At 38.9% G+C, this 20,075-nt stretch overlaps 1 protein-coding gene across 2 annotated transcripts in view; it reads left to right on the top strand.

Annotated features, from left to right (window-relative positions):
- The first annotated feature begins 268 nt into the window (after positions 1–268).
- The window catches only part of SOS1 (SOS Ras/Rac guanine nucleotide exchange factor 1), a 144,507-nt gene continuing 124,700 nt past the window's right edge, over positions 269–20,075 (top strand). For both annotated transcript variants that reach the window (XM_082745687.1, XM_082745686.1), the window contains exon 1: positions 269–400. In XM_082745687.1, the coding sequence (XP_082601813.1) occupies positions 314–400 (87 nt within the window). In that variant the 5' untranslated portion in view covers positions 269–313. The remainder of the gene's footprint in view (positions 401–20,075) is intronic.

Here is a 20,075-nt window from a genome sequence, read left to right as displayed (position 1 = left end):
CGGGGCGGCGCCGGCGGGCCGGGGAGGGGTGGGGGGCCCGGCCCCGGGGTGGTGGTGCGGGATGCCGCCGCCGCCGCCTGCGGGCTGCGTTCGCTATCCACGGCTGGTACCCGTGTCGGGTGGGTGGCCGGGCGCGGGCCTCGCCCCTCAGCCCCCTCTCCAAGGCTAGCCCGGCCGCGCGGCGCCCCGAGGGGGCCGGGCCGTCCGGTGGGGCCGCGGCCCTGTTCGGTGCTGCGAGCTCGCCCTCTCGCGGCTCCCCGGCCCGGCCGCCGCCGCCGCCCCTCTCCCCGCCCAGAGGCGCCCCGGGGGCACCATGCAGGCGCAGCAGCTGCCGTACGAGTTTTTCAGCGAGGAGAACGCACCCAAGTGGCGGGGGCTGCTGGTGCCGGCGCTGAAAAAGGTGAGGAGCCCGCGGGACCCCGCTTACCGGCTTGCAGCCCCTGCGAGGGCGCGGGGCCGGGAAAGGGCTGGGGAGGCGGGGCGCGCGCAGGGCCGTCTTTCTTCCCGGTCTCGCCGCCTCCCAGAAAGGACGGCGCACACTGAGAGGTTCCCCCACACTTCGCTGGCTCGGTGTTGACATTCACCCGGTGTGTGGGAAGGCCGCAGGGAGCCCGGCAGAGTTTGTCCGAATCATCCAACCTCTGAGAGGCTCATGTCCTGCCCCTGATTCCGAGACCAGAGTTGGAGGAGGCTCAGTTTTCAGTGGAGGTCAAAGCAGGCCACTTTTCCGCCTTCTCGGTCTTACCCTGGAGCTGCTGTCAGCCTCCGGTTTTAGGTGTCCAGTATGCTGGCTTTAGTGGGCTCGAGAATGCTCTAGCCATAACGCTTGCTTTAAGTAATTGCAGAGCTCGCTTGCCAGCAGGAACATGGCCTGCTTCGCTCGCCCTCTGTAATCACTCTTCATTCCCCTGAATTTCCCCACTACTCTGGTTAACAGGGGCGGGTGCACATGCCACTTTTTTGGTTTTGTTTGTTTGTTTGTTTGTTTGTTTTTGCCCCCTAGAGTTTGAGAATCTTGGTACTATCTTTTGTTTTGTTGGTTTGAATTTTTAGCCATTCTGTGTTTCTTCACGTTTGCCACATTGTTACCTAAAGTTGTATACTCCATCATCTGGGCTTTTAAATGTTTTGGTACATTTAGGAAATACTGCTACATTTTAAAAGTTTCTAAAGCCGCACTGTGACTTAGTATATACATTAAAACGTCAGAAACTGGTGTGTGTGAATGAACATTAAAACGGTGTTTTTTGTTTCCCTTTTACCTTTTCTTGTAAATACAGAGATTGCTTTACTCTAGTAGTGTTTCTTAATCCCAATTTCTTGTTGCTCAAAGAATGTTTTATGTTATTAGGCTATATTTTTCCTCCTACCAAAAGTTGAGATTGTGGCGTACCTTTTGTTCTAAACATTTGTACTTTTAAAAACTGTGCCTTAAAAGGTGCCTGATGTTTCCCAAAGGCCAGCAACTTTTACTTTCCCTTTTGCCCTCCTCTCCCCCACCCCCAAGATCCTTGGAGACTACAGTGGAAACTAGTGTGTTAGCAGGATTTGCTCTTTTTTTTTTTTTTTTTTTTTTTTATATAAGTTACTGACTTTTTTCCTTAAGTGTCTGAGTAAGTAACAAACATCTCTGTGATGTTGTTTTCTAAGAAGACCAAAGAGATGTCATCTTCCTTTTATACTTTATTCATTAGAAATCCTGTCAGGGCTCTCACTTTTTTTTTTTTTTTTTTTTTTTTTCACTTTTGCTTTACCTGCAAGCTTGGCATCTTAGCTGATAATAGGGGAGTAGGAGGTCTCAGTCATGTTACAAGCCTGGGAGTGATGGAGGTGGAGTGGAGTGGGGAAGAGAGAAAAATTGCTGAGAACATACAAAAGAACTCATAAAACACTATCAGTTTGGGGCTGTTTTGTTTAGTAGCAAACAGCTCCTGTCCCAGGGAACCATCAAGATACTTTTAGTTGAGGGTAACTGTGAAGTGGTAGAAAGAGCATTGTAGGAGTTGGCAGACCAGGTCCAACTCTGCCACATTGGTGGCCCTTGCTGATATCTTTCCACAGAAGCATTTTGTTTGGCTGGCAGGGTGCTGTTTTACAGACTTTTAATGTAATTAGTTGCCAGTATTTAAAACTGAGAGATGTCACATAAAATCCGAATTTTTGGTTTTTCTTGAAGAATGGGAAGATCTCTCCACATTGGGCAAGACAGTGAACTGCTGGAGCTGAGTGAAAGGCTTTCCTCTTCAGCTCGGGCGTCCATCTCCAGTTCACCACAGTCCCCGCCAGTCCTTGTGACCTATTTACATAAAACAGTTTCAACTTGCAGGACAGAAGTGCTGGGGGGAGGTGGAAGTGTACACAATGTAGCTGATAAGAAAGGTTCTTCCAATTCTTTTTTGAGATAGCCACTGATGAGGACTGGAAGGCACCTATGATGAGGTTGAAAATATATTGCATATCTAGATGTGCTCTTGTTCGCTCTCAGAACCTGCATTTTCAGCTGCCTGCTAGACATTCCATATGGACATCTCCTTATCTTGAACTCTTCCTTTAGACTTACTTTATTATTTGCAGATGTGCCCAACTTGTGTTGTTTTATCTGAGGTTCTGTCGTCCTGTTACTCCCTTTACCTGAACTGCCCTTTGTCCGGCCTAACGCTGATTTGACCTCAGTGTTTTCTCAAATCCTCAGGGCTGAGTTGGATCGTTTTTATTTTCTTTTAGTCCCAAACTGTAGCACTTAACAATGAATTGTAAGTTCCTATTAGTCTTCCCCATCCCTCAACTAGATTCGATGGTCCTTGAGAAAAGGAATAGTATTTTACCCTCTTTTCATCCTTTAGGCAGCAGTCCCTGACACCTACCTAGTAGCCACTTATGTTTGAATGAATGGGTGAAGTAATACCCCAACTAAAACCATCACCTGTCTCTGCCTCCACTGACCATTAAAAAAAATTCCTCTTGATTAATGGCTTAATTATGTTATTTGGTTCAAAACTTTGGAGTCATCTCTGACTTCTCTCCTTTACATTACTGTCCATACCCTGGCAGAGCATATAACACAATAAACATAGATTTATTTCCCTTTGACATCTAATCTGTTACCTTCTACTCTGAGTACTCTTTCCCAGACCACTGTATCAAAACAAAAACAAAAAGAGAACAATTGATGTATTTTGAGGGTGTAGGATGAAGTGCACAGTCCTTAGCGTGGAATTGATCTTGATCGGTGATCAGGCTTCAGCCTGCCTTTCTGACTGGATTGCCTACCATAATCTTTCATATTCTGTATGTCTCAGCCAGACTGGACAACTGCTTTTCCTGACTATGCTCAGAATGTCTCACTACATCAGTCTAAGTCCTATCTTACCTATTGCACAAATATGTCTTGCTTACTACAGACCAGGTAATGCCCTTGGCACTAGGGATTAAAAGGTAAATGACATCATCCAGAAATGACCAAGTTAGAACAGGGTGGAAAGTGGCAGAGGATGTGTTTGGAGAGGAATCTGGTTTATAGAGAATTTTTTGAATGTTAAGCTAAAGAGTTTGAATTTTATCTTGAGGGGATGAAAGTCATTGAGGAATAGGTGAGTAACATCAGATTGGAATTTTAGAAAATTGACTTTGGCCATAGAATAGAAATTGGATTGGAGAAAAATGACCTGAGGTAAGGAGAAAAGTTAGAAGGCTAGTTTAACAGTCCAGCCAAGAGATGATACGTGTTTGAATTAAGGGTGCATTTGAACTAGGATGGACATGTAGGGATGGATTTTGAGAGATGTTTAAAGGTAGAATTGGCAGGACTGAGTAACCCAGTGAGTGAGTAGGGCAAATGGTAAGTAAGAAGGCCGAAAGAGTCCTAAGTTTCTGGTTTGTATTGCCTTAATCAGGACAGAGAATGGAGGAGAAGCTGTTGAAGGTGAAGAGAGTGGCATAAAAGCATGAGCTTGGAACACATTGATTTAAGTCCTTTTGCCTTATCCGAGTGGGCTTGTCAAACTGGCAGTTGTGTTTTTGGTATCAGTCACTGCAGATTTGGGACTTCCAGGGGTGTAAGTAAAGCCTTAAGAATGAATGGATGAAGGCTTGGGGTACCTAAGTGTCTGACTCTTGGTTTCAGCTCAGGTTTTGATCTGATAATCATGAGATCGAGCCCCTTGACAGGCTCTAAGCTCAGTGCAGAGTGGGCTTAAGAGTCCTTGTCTCTTTCTACCTCTCCTCGCTCTTTCTCTCTCAAATAAATAAATAAAACTTCAAAAAAGCATAGATGAAGCCTTTATCCATACAAAGATTTATATAGGATATTTGTGGCAGCTGTATTCAGCAAAAAAAAAAAAAAAAGAGAGAGAAAAAAAATGGAAACAACCCAGTATCCATTAACAGATGAATGAATAAACAGATTGTGAAATAGCCATACATTGGAATACTACTTGGTGATAAAAAGGAATGAATTATTGATAACACATAGCAGTGTGGCTAAATCTCAAAAATAAGCTGAATGAAAGCCAGGTCAAAAAAGAGTATATGCTGGATAATTACATAAAATTCTGGAAATTACAAACTAATCTACAGTGACAAAAAGGTCAGTAGTTGTTTTAGGAGAGGCTTTTATGTTCATTTCTTGATTGTGCTGATAGTTTCAGGGTAATATACATTGGTTAAAATTTAACAGATTGTACAACTCAGATATTTGCAACTTGTTGAACAAAAAAACCCCTGAGGTTTGGAAAGATTAATTTGGCTAGAGAGTTTTGTGGGCTTTTTTAGAAAAAGATTTTATTTATTTATTTGACAGAAAGAGGGACAGAAAGAGAGGGGATACAAGCAGGGGGAGTGGGAGAGAAAGAAGCGGGCTTTTGGCTGGGCAGGAGCCCGATGCGGGGATCAGTCCCAGGACCCTGGGATCATGACCTGAGCCAGACGCTTAATTGAGCCAGCCAGGTGCCCCAAGAGAGTCTGCATTTTTAAACACTATGCTATGCTACCTCTAACAGAGATGAAGGCATACTTTTTTTTTGAGATGGGAGGGAAAGAGATAAAGATGGGTTTGTAGGTTGGGGAGCCGTGAGTTCATGTTGAAACAAGAGGTAAGATTCTTGACATAGAGTGAGGAAAGAGGTATGAGTAAGGAGTCTAAGAAGCATGGTCAAGTTTTGAAATTGCTGTTGTGGACTGTGGAGAAGGAGCCAACTGGTGAATTAGAAAGGAATTGCTGAGCAGTCCTGAATGTGGAGATCATAAATTTGGAGTAGCGTTCATTGGTCTGGTGGTGAGATTTCCTCCAGTAGCACTCGTCAGTTCAGGTAAAGGAGCACCGAAGAATTGGTTGCAGGTGGCTGCAGTAGGGACTAAGAGGGTACCAATATTTCAGGTGATAGGAGGTAAAGCTATAAGACAAGTAGCAGGTCACGGAAGTATAAATGAAGGTTCCCATGGACTAGGAATCTTGGTGAGTTGGAAGAGGAGGGTAGTGAGAGCAGATAGGGCATTCTGATTGGAGAAGATAATTATACTTTAGGGTTTTAGGATTCCAGGAATGAGAGAAATAAGACAATTAGGAGCTCCAAAGTTGTGTATTGAATGATGGATCGGTGTATTATATATATGGATGATGGCGAAATCCACAAGGATTATGGCTTATGTTGTAGTGGAAAGGAAGACTCTGATCCAGCAGTGGCAATGAGGTGCAGAAATCACAGCAGTGAGGATGCTTCAGCGAAAGAATAAAAGTGACAATTGCTCCTGTTCCTCATAACGTGTTTTATAGCACAACTGTGGGTAGAATAGGAAAAAACTTCTCACTTCATTTTAGAATATTTTTGTCTTATGATTAAGTTTTTTACCCAACATTTTATTATGAAAAGTTTCAAATATACAGAAGAGTTGAAAGAATTATACAGTAAGACACCCATATACCCCATCACCTAGATTCTATAATTTTACATTTTACTATGCAAACATAGTAATGTGCAATTTTAATAATGTAAAATGTAAATGTTAATTTACATTTTGTCACATGCCTATCCATTCCTCACTCCATCCACAAATCCATCTTACATTTTGATGCATTTCAAAGTCAGTTACAAACATCAGCACACTTTACCCCCAAACACTTCATGTCATTAACTAGAGTTCAGTATTTGTTTGTAGTTCTTTTGTTTTTTAGGTAAAATCTGTGTGCAGTGGAATATACAAGTGTTAATTTTACCATTTAATGAGTTTTGACAAATACAACCCAAGCCTCTATCAAGATATCAGACATTACTATCACTCCTGAAATTTCCCTCATGTGCCTTGTCCATCAGTCCTTGCAAACGTTGTTCTGATCTTTTATCATCCTACCATAGATTAATCGTAACTATTTTAGAACATCATATTAATAGAATCATAGAGCATATATTTTTGGTACAGCTTTGAAGTTGTGTTTATCAGAAATTCAGTCCTTTTTTTCTGTCATCGGACTGTATCAGAGTTTGTCAGGTGGTTAGATACCTGGAAGGTTTCCTGTTTGGGGCTATTATGAATAAAGTTTCCGTGAATGTTCTTATTATACGAGGTTTTTTTTTTTTTTTTTTTTTGGTAGGACTGTGTTTTTATTTCTCTTGGGTAAGTACCAGGAGAAATGGCTCATAAAGTGTCTGTTTAGTTTTATAAGAAACTGCCAGACCTTTTCTCAAAGTGTTTGTATCTTTTATATTCCACCAACAACTCTCATAGTTCCCGTTGCTCCACATCTTTGCCAGTATTAAATATTATCAGTCTTTAATTGTAGTCACTGTGGTGGGTGTGTAGTGGTTGTGGCTTTAATTTACATTATCCTGGTGACTGATACTGAACACCTTTTCATGTTCTTATTGGCCATATTTTTTTTTTTTAAGATTTTATTTATTTATTAGAGAGGAGGGAGAGAGAGCACGCGCACAAACAGGGGGAGTGGCAGACAGAGGGAGAGGGAGAAGCAGGCTCCCCCAGAAGCAGGGGGTCCAATGCAGGGCTCGATCCTGGAACCATGGGATCATGACCTGGGATCATGACAAGTCGCTTAATCAACGGAGCCACCCAGGGGCCCCTTTATTGGCCATTCTTATTTCCTTTGGACAGGCTGCATAAATCTGTTGCCCATTTTAAATTTTGAGTTCTTTTTAGTACTGAGTTGTAAAAGTTCTTTATGTATCCTGGATAACTATTTTATCAAAAAAATTTCATGAATATTTTCTATCCTTTGGTTTGTCTATTCATTTTCCTAATGATGTTTTTTGATGAGCAGAGTTATAAATATCAAGGGAGTTAAATTTATTTATTTTTAAAGGTTATTGCTCTCTGTGTTTAAAGAACCCCTTGCTTGCCACTAAGATAATTCTAATGCTATTTTCTAAAAACTTTATATAAGTTTAGCTTTTACATAATCTGTGGACCATTTCAGATTAATTATTGTTTAAAATGTAAAGTGGGAATTGGGTTCATTTTTTTATGCTGATTATTATTACAGAACTGTATGTTGAGATTTTTCTTTCCCTGTTGGACTGATATTTTTGTGAAAATTAAATGAATATATATCATATATTTATGTAAATATATATTCAAACATTTGCATTCTATCCCATTGATCAGTTTATCTTTACATCAGTTCACGTTCACACTGTTGGTTATTTGTTGATTTATAGTAAGTCTTGAAGTTAGAGAGTGTAAATCCTCCAATTCTCTTCTTTTAAAAATACTCTTTTAGTGTATCTCGATTTGGATTTCACTATAAATTTTGAACTGTCTTGTCAGTTTGTACCAAAATATCTTGGTGAGATTTTGGTTGTGATTGCTTTGTATCTATAGATTGATCACTAGGGAGAATTGGCAACAATACTAAATCTTTGGGTCCACAAACATGGTATATCTCTCCATTTATTTAGACTTTTTCTTTTTCTTTTTTCTTTTTTTTTAAGATTTTATTTGTGAAAGAGAGCACAAGCATGAGCTGGGGTCAGGGCAGAGGGAGAGGGAGAAGCAGACTCCCTGCTGTGTAGAAAGCCAGGCCAGCTAGCTTGATCCCAGAACTCTGGGATCATGACCAGAGTCAAAGGCAGGCGCTTAATCAACTGAGCCACCCAGGCGCCCCAAGACTTTTTAATTTCTGTCGGCAACACTTTGTAGTTTTCAGTGTAGAAGTCTTACATGTCTTTGGTGAAGTTTAACCATAAATGCTTTGTATTTTGATGCTATTGTAAATTGTTACAGTTTTCTTTTTTAAGATTTTAGTTATTTATTTTGAGAGAGAGCACACATGGGAGCATGGTGCGGGGCAGAGTGAGGGGAAGAGGGAGAGAAGCAGATTCCCCATCGAGTGGGGAGCTCGATGAGATCATGACCTGAGCCAAAGTCAAGAGCGCAGTGCTCAACCAACTGAGCCACCCACGCGCCCCTAGAATTTTATTTTCTAATTGTTAGTCACAAATATGCAAACATAAAGCTGCTTTTCATATGTTGTTCTCGTATCCTTTGATTTTGCTGGTAGTTGTGGATTCCACAGAATTTTCTGTGTAATTATGGCATCTGTAACGACAGACCATCTGATATTTATTTTTATTTTACTGGCTAGGACCTCCACCAACCTAATGTTGAATGGAAGTAGTGAGTATGGTTATCTGTTTTTATAGCTAAGTTTTACAGCTGAGGAAATGGATCCTTAGAGAGGTAGACTGATCAAGGTCTTATAACTAATAAGAAATAGAATCAGAATTTGAACCCGAGTCTGTCTGGCTTCAAAAAATAACTCTTTCTACTGTACTGTATTGCTTCCTTTGAGTAGGCAGTATAATATAGTACTGTGGTGTTTTAATTGTCTTGCACCTTGGATTTTACGAAAGAAGTGCCTTAGGATAAAGGAGGCTGAATGAAGAGGGCTTTGAAGCCAATGCTTTAAGCTGAGAAGTTTAGCCCTTTTACATATTAGGGTTCTGCATAGGATTACCTTAGAAAAAAAAGGTTCTGTTGCATAAAAAAGTGACTTTTAAGGGTGCTAGTTAATGGAAAGCTAGTGTAGACCACAAAGGAAGGGATTGAGAAGTCAAAGTCTTGGGGTGGCAATTGGAAGCTTCGAGACTATCTTGTGAGTGTATGTGTGTGTATGTGTGTGTGTTCTCTATGATAGAGAACACGCATGTGTGCAAGCAGAGGGAGCAGCAGAGGCAGAGCGAGAAGCAGGCTCCCTCTGAGAAGGGAGTGCAATGCAGGATTCTATCCCAGGACCCCAGGACCATGACCTGAGCCGAAGGCAGACGCTTAACTGACTCAGCCACCCAGGCGCTATCCTGTATGTTTATGTTTGGGAGTGACAGAAGTGATGTTTTAAGCGGGAGTGGGAGTTAGCCAGGTGAGGATGAGGAGGAAGAGTTAAATGATTTGTGGGGCTTGGAGTGCAAGAGGAGCTCAGCATTTTAGAAGTCCTGAGTAGCTGGAGTCTGGAGCATGGGGATAGATCTTAGTATCTTTTCAAAAAGATTTTATTTATTTTAGAGAGAGAGTGTGCACACTCAAGCAATTGGGGGAAGGGACAGAGGGAGAACGAGAGACAGAATCTCAGCTAGACTCCCCACTAGCATGGAGCCTGATATCGGGCTCAATCTCAGGACCCTGGGATCATGACCTGAACTGAAACCAAGAGTCGGAGGCTTAACCAACTGAGCCACCCAGGTGCCCCAAGTTAATGAATTTTGAAGGCTCACCGGCTGCTCTGTGGAACACAAGTTAAATTGTAGTAGAACTGTAGTCAGGAAGGCCAGATGTAGTCAGGAAGATGAATTGATGGTGGTTTTGACTAGGGCAACAGCTGTGGGGATGGGGAAAATTAGATTTTAGATGTAGAGGTAGACTGATGATTGAATGACAAAGTAGTGAGAGGGAGGAGTCAAGACTTATTCCGCGCTTTCTGGCTTAGAGGTCTTGGTAGGAATGGGAAGAAAAAGGACATACTGGGAGAGGAGCATGTTAGGAGGAGAACTAAGAAGGCTTCAGAACTCTGGGACTGAGAAAGTGTGAGAGGATTGTGTTAGGAAGGATTTACACTTTGGGGGTAGCCAAGTATGGCAAGCATGGAAAGTGTCTTTGTTGGACTGTCCTCAGGAATTACAGGCAGGTAACAACCTGAAGGCTCTGATAATGTCTTTCAAATGACACTTCAAATACCATCTTCTCCATCAAAGCTTCCTACTACAGCTCCATCCCCCAAGTAGAATGAATCTCTTAATTCACTTAGTACTTTAGACTTCAGTTGTACTATGACAGTCTGTCCTTCAAAGTTGGGATCTGTAGCTTCGCTCTTTCTCTCTATTGAGAATTACCTGAGGTTAAGAATAGGGCCTTATATTCCGTATAGCGTATTTCTTACCTATAGCAGTTGCTAAGGACACATTTGTTGAATTGTGTGTGGTTCTGAGTGTCCCCTTGAGTTGGGGGTCAGTCAAGATCTTCAACTTCAAAGGGCACTGGAATTGCCATGTTTAGTATATACCATTTTAGCAAATAGGTAAGCAAATACTGTATTTTTAGAAATAATTCATGACTAGTTGTTTGTTTAAGTAGTGCTCGAACTCACAACCCTGAGATCAAGACCTGGGGTGAGATCAAGAGTCGGACGCTTAACCAGCTGAGTCACCCTGGTGCCCCGAAACGGCAGGATTTTTTATCCGTGTGTACTGCAAGGGAGAAGCAGATGCCAAGATGGGATTGGATGTGCAAGACATTCACTAAAAATGCTTTAGAGAGAAAATGGGGAAGGAGTCAGGGAATGTCTTTAGACTGTGATGCAAGTCTGACTCCAAGTGAGGGAGAGAGGGAAGGGAGGAAGGAACTTGGGGTGAAAGTGTCTTACACTGCAGTGCAGTCCTAAGGAAAGTTCACCAAGGCCTCAGGAAGTTCTTGAGTGAAAGTTGCTTGTCACAGGAATTCCTCATCTCCTGGGAATAGGCCTGCTTCAGTGTGCCTGCCTGCTCAGTCGCTGCCACTGAGAAGGGCGGCCTCTGCAGGAGCTCGGGGATGGATTTCAGAGCGCAGCCGCTGGAATCTCCGTCCCTTGCCTTCCCCGTAGTCAGTGATCTGAGAGGCTCATAGCCAGCTGGGGTTGCCTCTGTGGCCATACATTGCTTGATGCGGAATAATTCAGTTACAGTCTTCCCCCACTTAAATTGGGTTCTTTGTTTCCCCCAAGTCCCTTATGCTTTAAAGAAAGATATCTTAGGGTAAGTTCTGAAAGTCAGAACTTAATTATTGTTGGTATTAATAGTGCATAGTTTGTTTTCATAGCTGTCAAGCAAAGTTTGCATTTCACATTCAAGTTTATTTCATAATTAAACCTTTAATGTACAAAACCACAAACAAAGCAGTAAAGGCAAAAGAAAACAATGCAAATGATACCCTTATTACTACTATATGAACTAGTGAACCAGGAGCACTTTGGCGCTACCTTGCGTAGTCCAGCCATCCAGCCACAAAGATGACTGCTTATTGATTTTCCTTTCCAGGCTTGGGCTGCCTCAGAAACACAAATTAGTACAAATCAGTACAAGAAATTCCTCATAAAGTCAAATTCTGGTAACTTCCCATTGAGGATAGGAATATACATAGGAGAAAAGTAATTTCAAGTTTTGGTTTTATGGACTCTGAATTACTTACATATTATTTTTTAAAATAGGTATTTTAAAAGTGTAACAGGAAGATGATTGTGAATAAAGTTCTTTGGGGGCGCCTAAGTGGCTCAGTGGTTTAAAGCCTCTGCCTTTGGCTCCGGTCATGATCTCAGGGTCCTGGGATCGAGCCCCGCATCCGGCTCTCTGCTCGGCGGGGAGCCTGCTTCCCCCTCTCTCTCTGCCAGCCTCTCTGCCTACTTGTGATCTCTCTCTCTGTCAAATAAATAAGTAAAATCTTTAAAAAAAAGTTTCTTTTATGTTGCTTTCCTGCTGATTGTGACTGGTTTGGTTTTATTCACTAAATTTGTTGAGCACTTATTGTCTGGCAAGCATTATGGATATGCAATTCAAAATAAAACAGTTTTTCTATTATATATTTTCATATATTTTCAAATGTTTATATGAAACTTGTATCTGGTGATAAAACAAAGTCTGTAATCTGCCCCTATATGTTAAAGCATCCCAACTGCAAATGAGATTATATTTAGTATGTGGAAAGGAGTTTGCCTCTTCACGGTTCAAAATAAATATACATCTTGAGATAAGAAGAAAAGTTGAGTTTTTTGTTAACAGAGATTTTTTGTAATAAGCTAATAATTCTAGTTATTCTTTTATAATGCCCAAAATAAACTTTTCCCTTTCTATATAGATAAGACTCATTTTCCATTTTACTTATAATAAATCATTTGCAAGTAAATTGATTTCTGTGTATGGCTAAATAATTCGTAACGGGATTCACTTACTGATAATTATATTCACACCTGTTTTGGTTAAGGACTTTGATAGAATTCTGATTTTTGTACATACATTTAACAACTCTTTGTCTTAATTTTAAATATATATAACATAAAATTAGCCATTTTAGCTGTTTTTAAGTGTATAACTCAGTGCCAATAACTACATTCATAGTGTTGTGCAACAGTCACCACTATCTATTTCCAAAACTTTTTCATCACCCCAAACAGAAACTCTGTACAAATTAAGCAATAACTCTCCACTTCCCTCTCCCTCGGCCCCTGGTAACCTCTAATCCACTTTCTGCCTCTAAATTTGCCTATTCTAAATATTTCATGTAAGTGGAATCATAGAAGATTTGTCCTTTTGTGTCTGACTTAATTCACAGTATGTTTTCAAGGTTCATTCCTATTGTAGCATGTATCAGAATTTCATTCCTTCCTAGGGTTCAGTAGTATTCCATTGTGTGTTAATACCACATTTTGTTTATCCATTCATCTGTTGGTGGACACTTGAGTTGCTTCTGCCTTTTTGCTGTTGTAAACAATGCTGCAAATGAACATCGGCATACAGATATCTGAGTCCTATTTTCAGTTCTTTTGGGTATATATCTAGAATTGGAATTGCCGGGTCATTTGGCCATGCTTTGTTTATCTTTATGAAGAACTACCATACTGTTTCCCACAGCAGCCATTTTATATTCCTACCAGTAATCTATGAAGGTTCTAATTTCTCTACATCCTCACCTATCCTTAGTTTTTGTTTTTCTTTTAAAAATTGCTATCTTAGTTGGTGTGACCTAGTATCTCATTGTGCTTTTGGTTTGTATTTTCCTAATGATTAATGATATTGAGCATATTCACATGCTTATTGGCCATTTCTGTATCTTGTTTATAGAAAATGTTTATTCACATCCATTGCCCATTTAAAAAATTAGATTATTTGTATTTTTGTAAGTTTTAGTAAATCATTATGTGTTTTTTTTTTTTTTTTTTCTGAAGTAGGCCCCATGCTGGGCTTGATCCCTGAGATCAGGCGCTGAGCAGCAGTCAGACATCTAACCTACAGAGCCACCCCGGCGCCCCTATATGTTCTTGATATTAGACCCATTCAAACCCAACCATTTGTTTTATTCAGTTTCTTGATAATGTCCTTCCTCAAAAGTTAATTTTTAAAAAGATTTTGTTTATTTATTTGACAGAGACACATCTTATATGATTCCACTTACATGGAACACAAGCAGGGGGAGTGGAAGAGGGAGAAACAGGCTTCCCATGGAGCAGGAAGCCTGATGTGGGGCTCAATCCCAGGACCCTGGGATCATAACCTGAGCCTAAGGCAGACGCTCAGTGACTGAGCCACCCAAGTGCCCCACAAAAATTAATTTTGATGAAGTTCAGTTATTTTTTCTTTCAGTGTTCATGCTTTTAATGCATGTCTAAAATTTTTTTAATTAATTAATTTTTAAAAAATAAACATATAATATATTTTTATCCCCAGGGGTACAGGTCTATGAATCGCCAGGTTTACACACTTTGCAGCACTCACCATAGCACATACTCTCCCCAATGTCCATAACCCCTCCCCCCTCTCCCGACCCCCCTCCCCCCAGCAACCCTCAGTTTGTTTTGTGAGATTAAGAGTAACTTATGGTTTTTCTCCCTCCTGATCCCATCTTGCTTCATTTATTCCTTTCCTACCCCCCAAACCCCCCTGTTGCATCTCCACTTCCTCATATCAGGGAGATCATATGATAGTTGTCTTTCTCCGATTGACTTATTTCACTAAGCATGATACCCTCTAGTTCCAACCATGTCATCACAAATGGCAAGATTTCGTTTCTTTTGATGGCTGCATAGTATTCCATTTTGTGTGTGTGTGTGTGTGTGTGTGTGTGTGTGTACCACATCTTCTTTAGCCATTCATCTGTTGAGGGACATCTAGGCTCTTTCCATAGTTTGGCAATTGTAGACATTGCTGCTATAAATATTTGGGTGCACGTGCCCCTTCAGATCACTATGTTTGTATCTTTTTAGGGTAAATACCCAGTAGTGCAATTGCTGGGTCATAGGGTAGCTCTATTTTCAACTTCTTGAGGAACCTCCATGCTGTTTTCCAGAGTGGTTGCACCAGCTTGCATCCCCACCAACCATGTAGGAGGGTTCCCCTCTCTGCATCCTCGCCAGCATCTGTCATTTCCTGACTTGTTAATTTTAGCCATTCTGACTGGTGTGAGGTGGTATCTCATTGTGGTTTTGATTTGTATTTCCCTGATGCCGAGTGATGTGGAGCACTTTTTCATGTGTCTGTCTGGATGTCTTCTCTGCAGAAATGTCTGTTCATGTCCTCTGCCCATTTCTTGATTGGATTATTTATTCTTTGGGTTTTGAGTTTCTTTCTTTCTTTCTTTTTTTTTTTTTTTATAATTCCTTGAGGTATAAAGTTAGGTTGTTTATTTGAGACTTTCTTCTTTCTTGAGGTAGGCATTTACTGCTATGAACTAATGTCCCAAAACTGCTTTTGCTGCACTTCACAAATTTGTTGTTATATTTTCATTTTCAGTTGTCTTAAATAATTTTTGGGTTTCTCTTTTATTTCTTCTTTGACCCATTGGTAGTTCAATAGCATGGTGTTTGAACTCCACGTGTTTGTGAATTTTCCAGCTTTCTTCATGTAATTTCCAGTTTCAGATCATTATGATTGGGAAAGATGCTTGATAAGATGTCAGTCCTCTTAGATTTAGTAAGACTTATTTTGTGACCTAATGTATGATCCTGGAAAATGTTCCAGGTACACTTTGAGAAGAATGTATATTCTCTTGCTTTTGGATGGAATGTTTTATATATAAGAGCAGTGGTTTAACATGTCATTCAAGGCTGAGGTTTTCTTCTATATTTTCTATCTGGATGATCTATCCATTGATACAAGTAGGGTATTAAAATCCCCTACTATTGTCATATTAGTGTTTCTTCCTTTAAGTCTGTTAATTTTTGCCTTATATATTTATGCGGTGCTCTGTTGTGTGCATAAATGTTTGTAAATGTTATATCCTCTTGTTGGATTGACCCTTTTATTATCATGTAATATCCATCTTTTATTTTGGATTTTCTTTTATGATAAACACGTGTGTTTGTAAAATATATGTGCATATATATTTTTTCTTGTTGGTTTTCTTTTCCTTTGTTTCTTTGTTTAAAAAAAATTTTTTTTTTTTTAAATTTTTGTATACCCTCTTTTGCATCCTTGTCTTCCTCTCCCTTTAAATGTATTTGGGAGAGCATAACATTTAAGATGAGCCTTATTCTTTGGCTGCATTCTATTGTTTGGTTATACTGTAATTTATTTAACTAGTCTGAGAAACATTGAAGCCATTCTCTATTGTTTTGTACTGTAAACACCATTTCAGTGAAAACTTGTATGTACATGTCATCATTAGTATGTGAAATCTTCATGTCTTTTGCTCATTTTCTCATTGAAATTGTTTGCTCTTTTATTGTAGAGTTTGAGAGTCTCTCTCTCTCTCTCTCTCTATATATATATATATATACTAATTCTTTGTTGGATATGTGGTATATATATATATATATATATATATATATATAGATAGATAGATACTAATTCTTTGTTGGATATGTGGTTTATACACATTTTGTCCCACTCCTTAGCTTGTCTTCTCATCCACTTAACAATGTCTTTTTCAGAGCAAAAGTTTTAAATTTTGATGAAGTGCAGTTTATCAGTCTTCTACTTTATAGAGTGGTGTCAAGTCTAAGTATTCTTTGCCTATTAATGGATCCTGAAAATTTTGTCCTATATTTTTTCTTGAGAGTTTTTTATTTTTATATTTTACATGTAAATCTTTGCTATATTTTGAGTTATATTTGCATAAATTGAGAGATTTAAGTTGAAGTTTTTTTTTTCCCCCCTATGGATGTTCAGTTGCTTTAGCACCATTTGTTAGAAAGGCAATCTCTCTTCCATTGAGTTTTTTTGGCACTTTCTTCACAGATTAATTGGGCATATTTTTGTGGGCCTATTTCTAGGTTCTCTATTCTGTTCCGTTTCTCTCTCTGCAGCACTACACAATTTTTATTGCTGTAGCTGTATAATAAGTCTTAAATTGGGTAGAATAATTTTTCCCATTTTATTCTTTTCCAATATTATTTTGTTGCCCTTTTCATATAAATTTTAGAATAATCTTTTGATATGTATAAAAAACTCACTGGGATATTGATAGGAGTTATGTTAAGCTTATACATTAATTTAAGGGGGTGGAAGAATTGACTTTCTCACTGTGTTGAGTCTCCCATTCCATGAACATAGACTGTATGTCCATTGTTTAGAGCTTTGATTTCTTTTATCAACATTGTGTTGTTTCCAGCATACAAGTCCTTGTACCTGTTTTCTTACATTTGCACTGAAGTTGTTTTGGTGTGTGGGTTATTTTTAATTTAATTTAATTTAATTTAATTTGTTTAGAATGCTTGTGTTCATTGCCACTGTATTAAAATATGGTTGATTTTTGTATGTTGATCTTATATTCTGTGTCCTTAGTAAATTCACTTATTTTTTCTAAGGATTCCCTTTTTTGGTTATTTTTGCAGGTTTTTTGTTTTTGGGTTTTTTTTTTTTTTTAAGATTCTTTGGAATTTTCTACTTAGATAATTATGTCATTGGCAAATAAGGACGGTTTTATTTTTTCCTTTCAAATTTGTTTGTGTTTTATTTCCTTTTCTTGTCTATTGCACTGGCAAGAAATTCCAGCACTATGTTCAGTATGTTGATAGTGGATAGTCTTGTCTCCCCATCTCCCAATTTTAGGGGGGAAACCATTCAGTCTTTCACTGTCAAGCATATGTTAACTGTAGATTTATTGTAGATTGTCTTTATCAAGTTGAGGTAGTCCTTTTATTCCTGTTTTTTTCGGAGAGGTATGGTTTCCACCCCTCACCCGCCCATGAATGGGTTTTGAGGTTTGTCACATGCTTTCTCTACCTCAGTTAATGTGATCATGTGGATTTTTTTCTTTAGCTTTTTAATGTGGTGGATTACATTGATTAGTTTTAGAATATTGATCCAGACCTGTGTATCTGTAATAAATTTGACTTGGTCATGGTGTATAATAATTATTTTGTGTCTATTGCTGAATTTCATTTGCTAATATTTTGTTAAGGATCTATAATTATAACTATAGTTTTCCTTTTGGTACTGTTTTTGTCTAGTTTTGGTATCAGGGTAATACTAGCTTAATAGAATGAATATGAAAGTGTTTCAGTTCTGTTTTCTAGATGAGAATAACACCAGTTGATGTTAATTTTCTTTTTAAGTTTGCAGTAAATTTCAATGAAACCATTTAGGCCTGAAGACTTTTTTTTTAGAGTGTTTTAAAATTACAAATTCAACTTATTTAGTAGATATGTGTCTATGAAAATTTTTTCATATGGGTAAGTTATGGTAGGTTTTTTTGTTTTTTGAAAAATTGGTCCATTTCTTCTGAATTGTCAACTTAAGTCTGAATAGTTGTTCCTGGTTTTCCCTTACCATATTTCCCTTTTATAGTCTGTAGCACTATCCATGTTTCACTTCTGATTTAGTCCCAATATTGGTAATATGTGTCTTGTCTTTTCCCTTTGTTAGTATTACTAGATGTTTGTCAATTTTTTATTTCCCAGGCTGCCCTGGGTGGCACATTTGGTTAAATGTCTCACTCTTGGTGTTGGCTCAGGTCGTGATCTCAGGCTCCTGGGATTGAGCTCCACATTGAGAGTCTCCATAAGACTCTCTCTCCCTCTCCTTTCACCCCTCCCCAACAACACGTGCTCTCTCGTGCTGTCTTTCTGAAATAAATCTTTAAAAAAAGAAAGAACAGCAGTTTCATAGATTTCTTCTCTTATTTTTTTCCTGTTTCCAATTTGATTGGTTTCTGCTCTTTATTATTTCTTTCCTTCCTTTTGGTTTGCTTTTAGTTTGCTTTTCTTTTCTGGGGTTCTTGAGGTAAGAACTTAGATGATTGATTTGAGGCTTTCCCTCTTTTCTAATATGCTACAAATTTCCTTCCCAACATTGTTTTACCAGTGCCCCACTAAATCCTAATATGCTGTGTTTTTATTTTCTTGGCATATACATGTATGTATACATTTCGTATGTGAGTATGTATGTATGTATGTATGTGTATAAATTCCCTTGAGACTTGCTCTTTGCTCCTTCACCTCATAGTGAAGATAAAATTTAGATAAAATTGTTTAGTTTATTTAGATAAAATTTTAGTTTATTTAGATAAAATTGTTTAGTTTCCACATGTTTGGAGATTTTTCTGTTATCTATTACTAATTTCTAGTTTGATTTTTACTGTGGTTAAAGAATATATTCTGTATGATTTCAGTTCTTTCAAAATTGTTAAGGTGTGTTTGCAGTCCTAGATATATTCTTTTTTTTTTTTAAATGTTACTTACACACTTGAAAAATTGTGTATTCCACTGTTGTATGGAATGTTTTATAAATGTCAATTAGTTCTTGTTGGTTGAGGATTTTGTTTTTCTTTTTTAAATTCTTGGTGATTTCTGTCTAGTTGTTTTATTAATTGTTTAGAGAGGGATGTTGGGTTGTCCAGGCTATAATTTTGGATTTGTTTCTGTATTCTTTCAGTTTTTCTTCACATATTTTGGAATTCTGGTTGGTGGATACACTTTCAGGATTGCTGTAGCTTCTTTTTTTTTTTTTTTTTTTAAAGATTTTATTTATTTATTTGACAGACAGAGATCACAAGTAGGCAGAGAGGCAGGCAGAGAGAGAGAGAGAGAGAGAGGCAAGCAGGCTTCCTGCGGAGCAGGGAGCCCGATGCGGGGCTCGATCCCAGGACCCCGAGATCATGACCCGAGCCGAAGGCAGCAGCCCAAACCACTGAGCCACCCAGGTGCCCCAGCTGTAGCTTCTTTTAAGATTTTATTTATTTATTTGACAGACAGAGATCACAAGGAGGCAGAGAGGCAGACAGAGAGAGAGGGGGAAGCAGGCTCCCTGCTGAGCAGAGCGCCCAATGTGGGGCTTGATTCCAGGACCCTCGGATCATGACCTGAGCTGAAGGCAGAGGCTTTAATCCACTGAGCCACCCAGGTGCCCCAGGATTGCTGTAGCTTCTTGATGGGTTGACCTTTTTATGGTTATGTAATGTCTCTCTCTGTCTTGGATAAATTTCTTTGATTTGAAGTTGCTTTATCTGATATTAATATCGCTACTCCTGCTTTCCTTTGATGAATGTTTGTATAATACATATTTTTATGTCCTGCCACTTACATCATTATATTAAAAGTCAGTATCATGTAGATAGCGCATAGTTGGGTCATGTCTTTTAATACACTCTGCAACATCTGCTTTTAATTGGCATGTTTTGACCATTTTTAAGCAGTGTAATTATTGCTATATTACAGCTTACGCCTGTCATTTTAGTTATTGTCTTCTCTTTGTTCCACTTTTTGTTTCTGTTTTCTTTTTCCTACCTTAACTGCAGGTTGCTTGAACATTTATTAGAATTCCATTTTGATTTATTTATAGTGTTTTTGAGTATCTCTTTGTATGGTTTTTAAGTGGTGGTTCTATGTATTAACTTATATATACATGTGTACTGCAGTGTATTGATGTCATTTCATCAGTTTGATTGAAATA

Source organism: Mustela nivalis, assembly GCF_964662115.1.
Source record: "Mustela nivalis genome assembly, chromosome: 8".
NCBI lineage: Eukaryota > Metazoa > Chordata > Mammalia > Carnivora > Mustelidae > Mustela > Mustela nivalis.
Note: the sequence above shows the minus strand (reverse complement) of the source record. Positions and strands in the feature narration are given on the sequence as shown.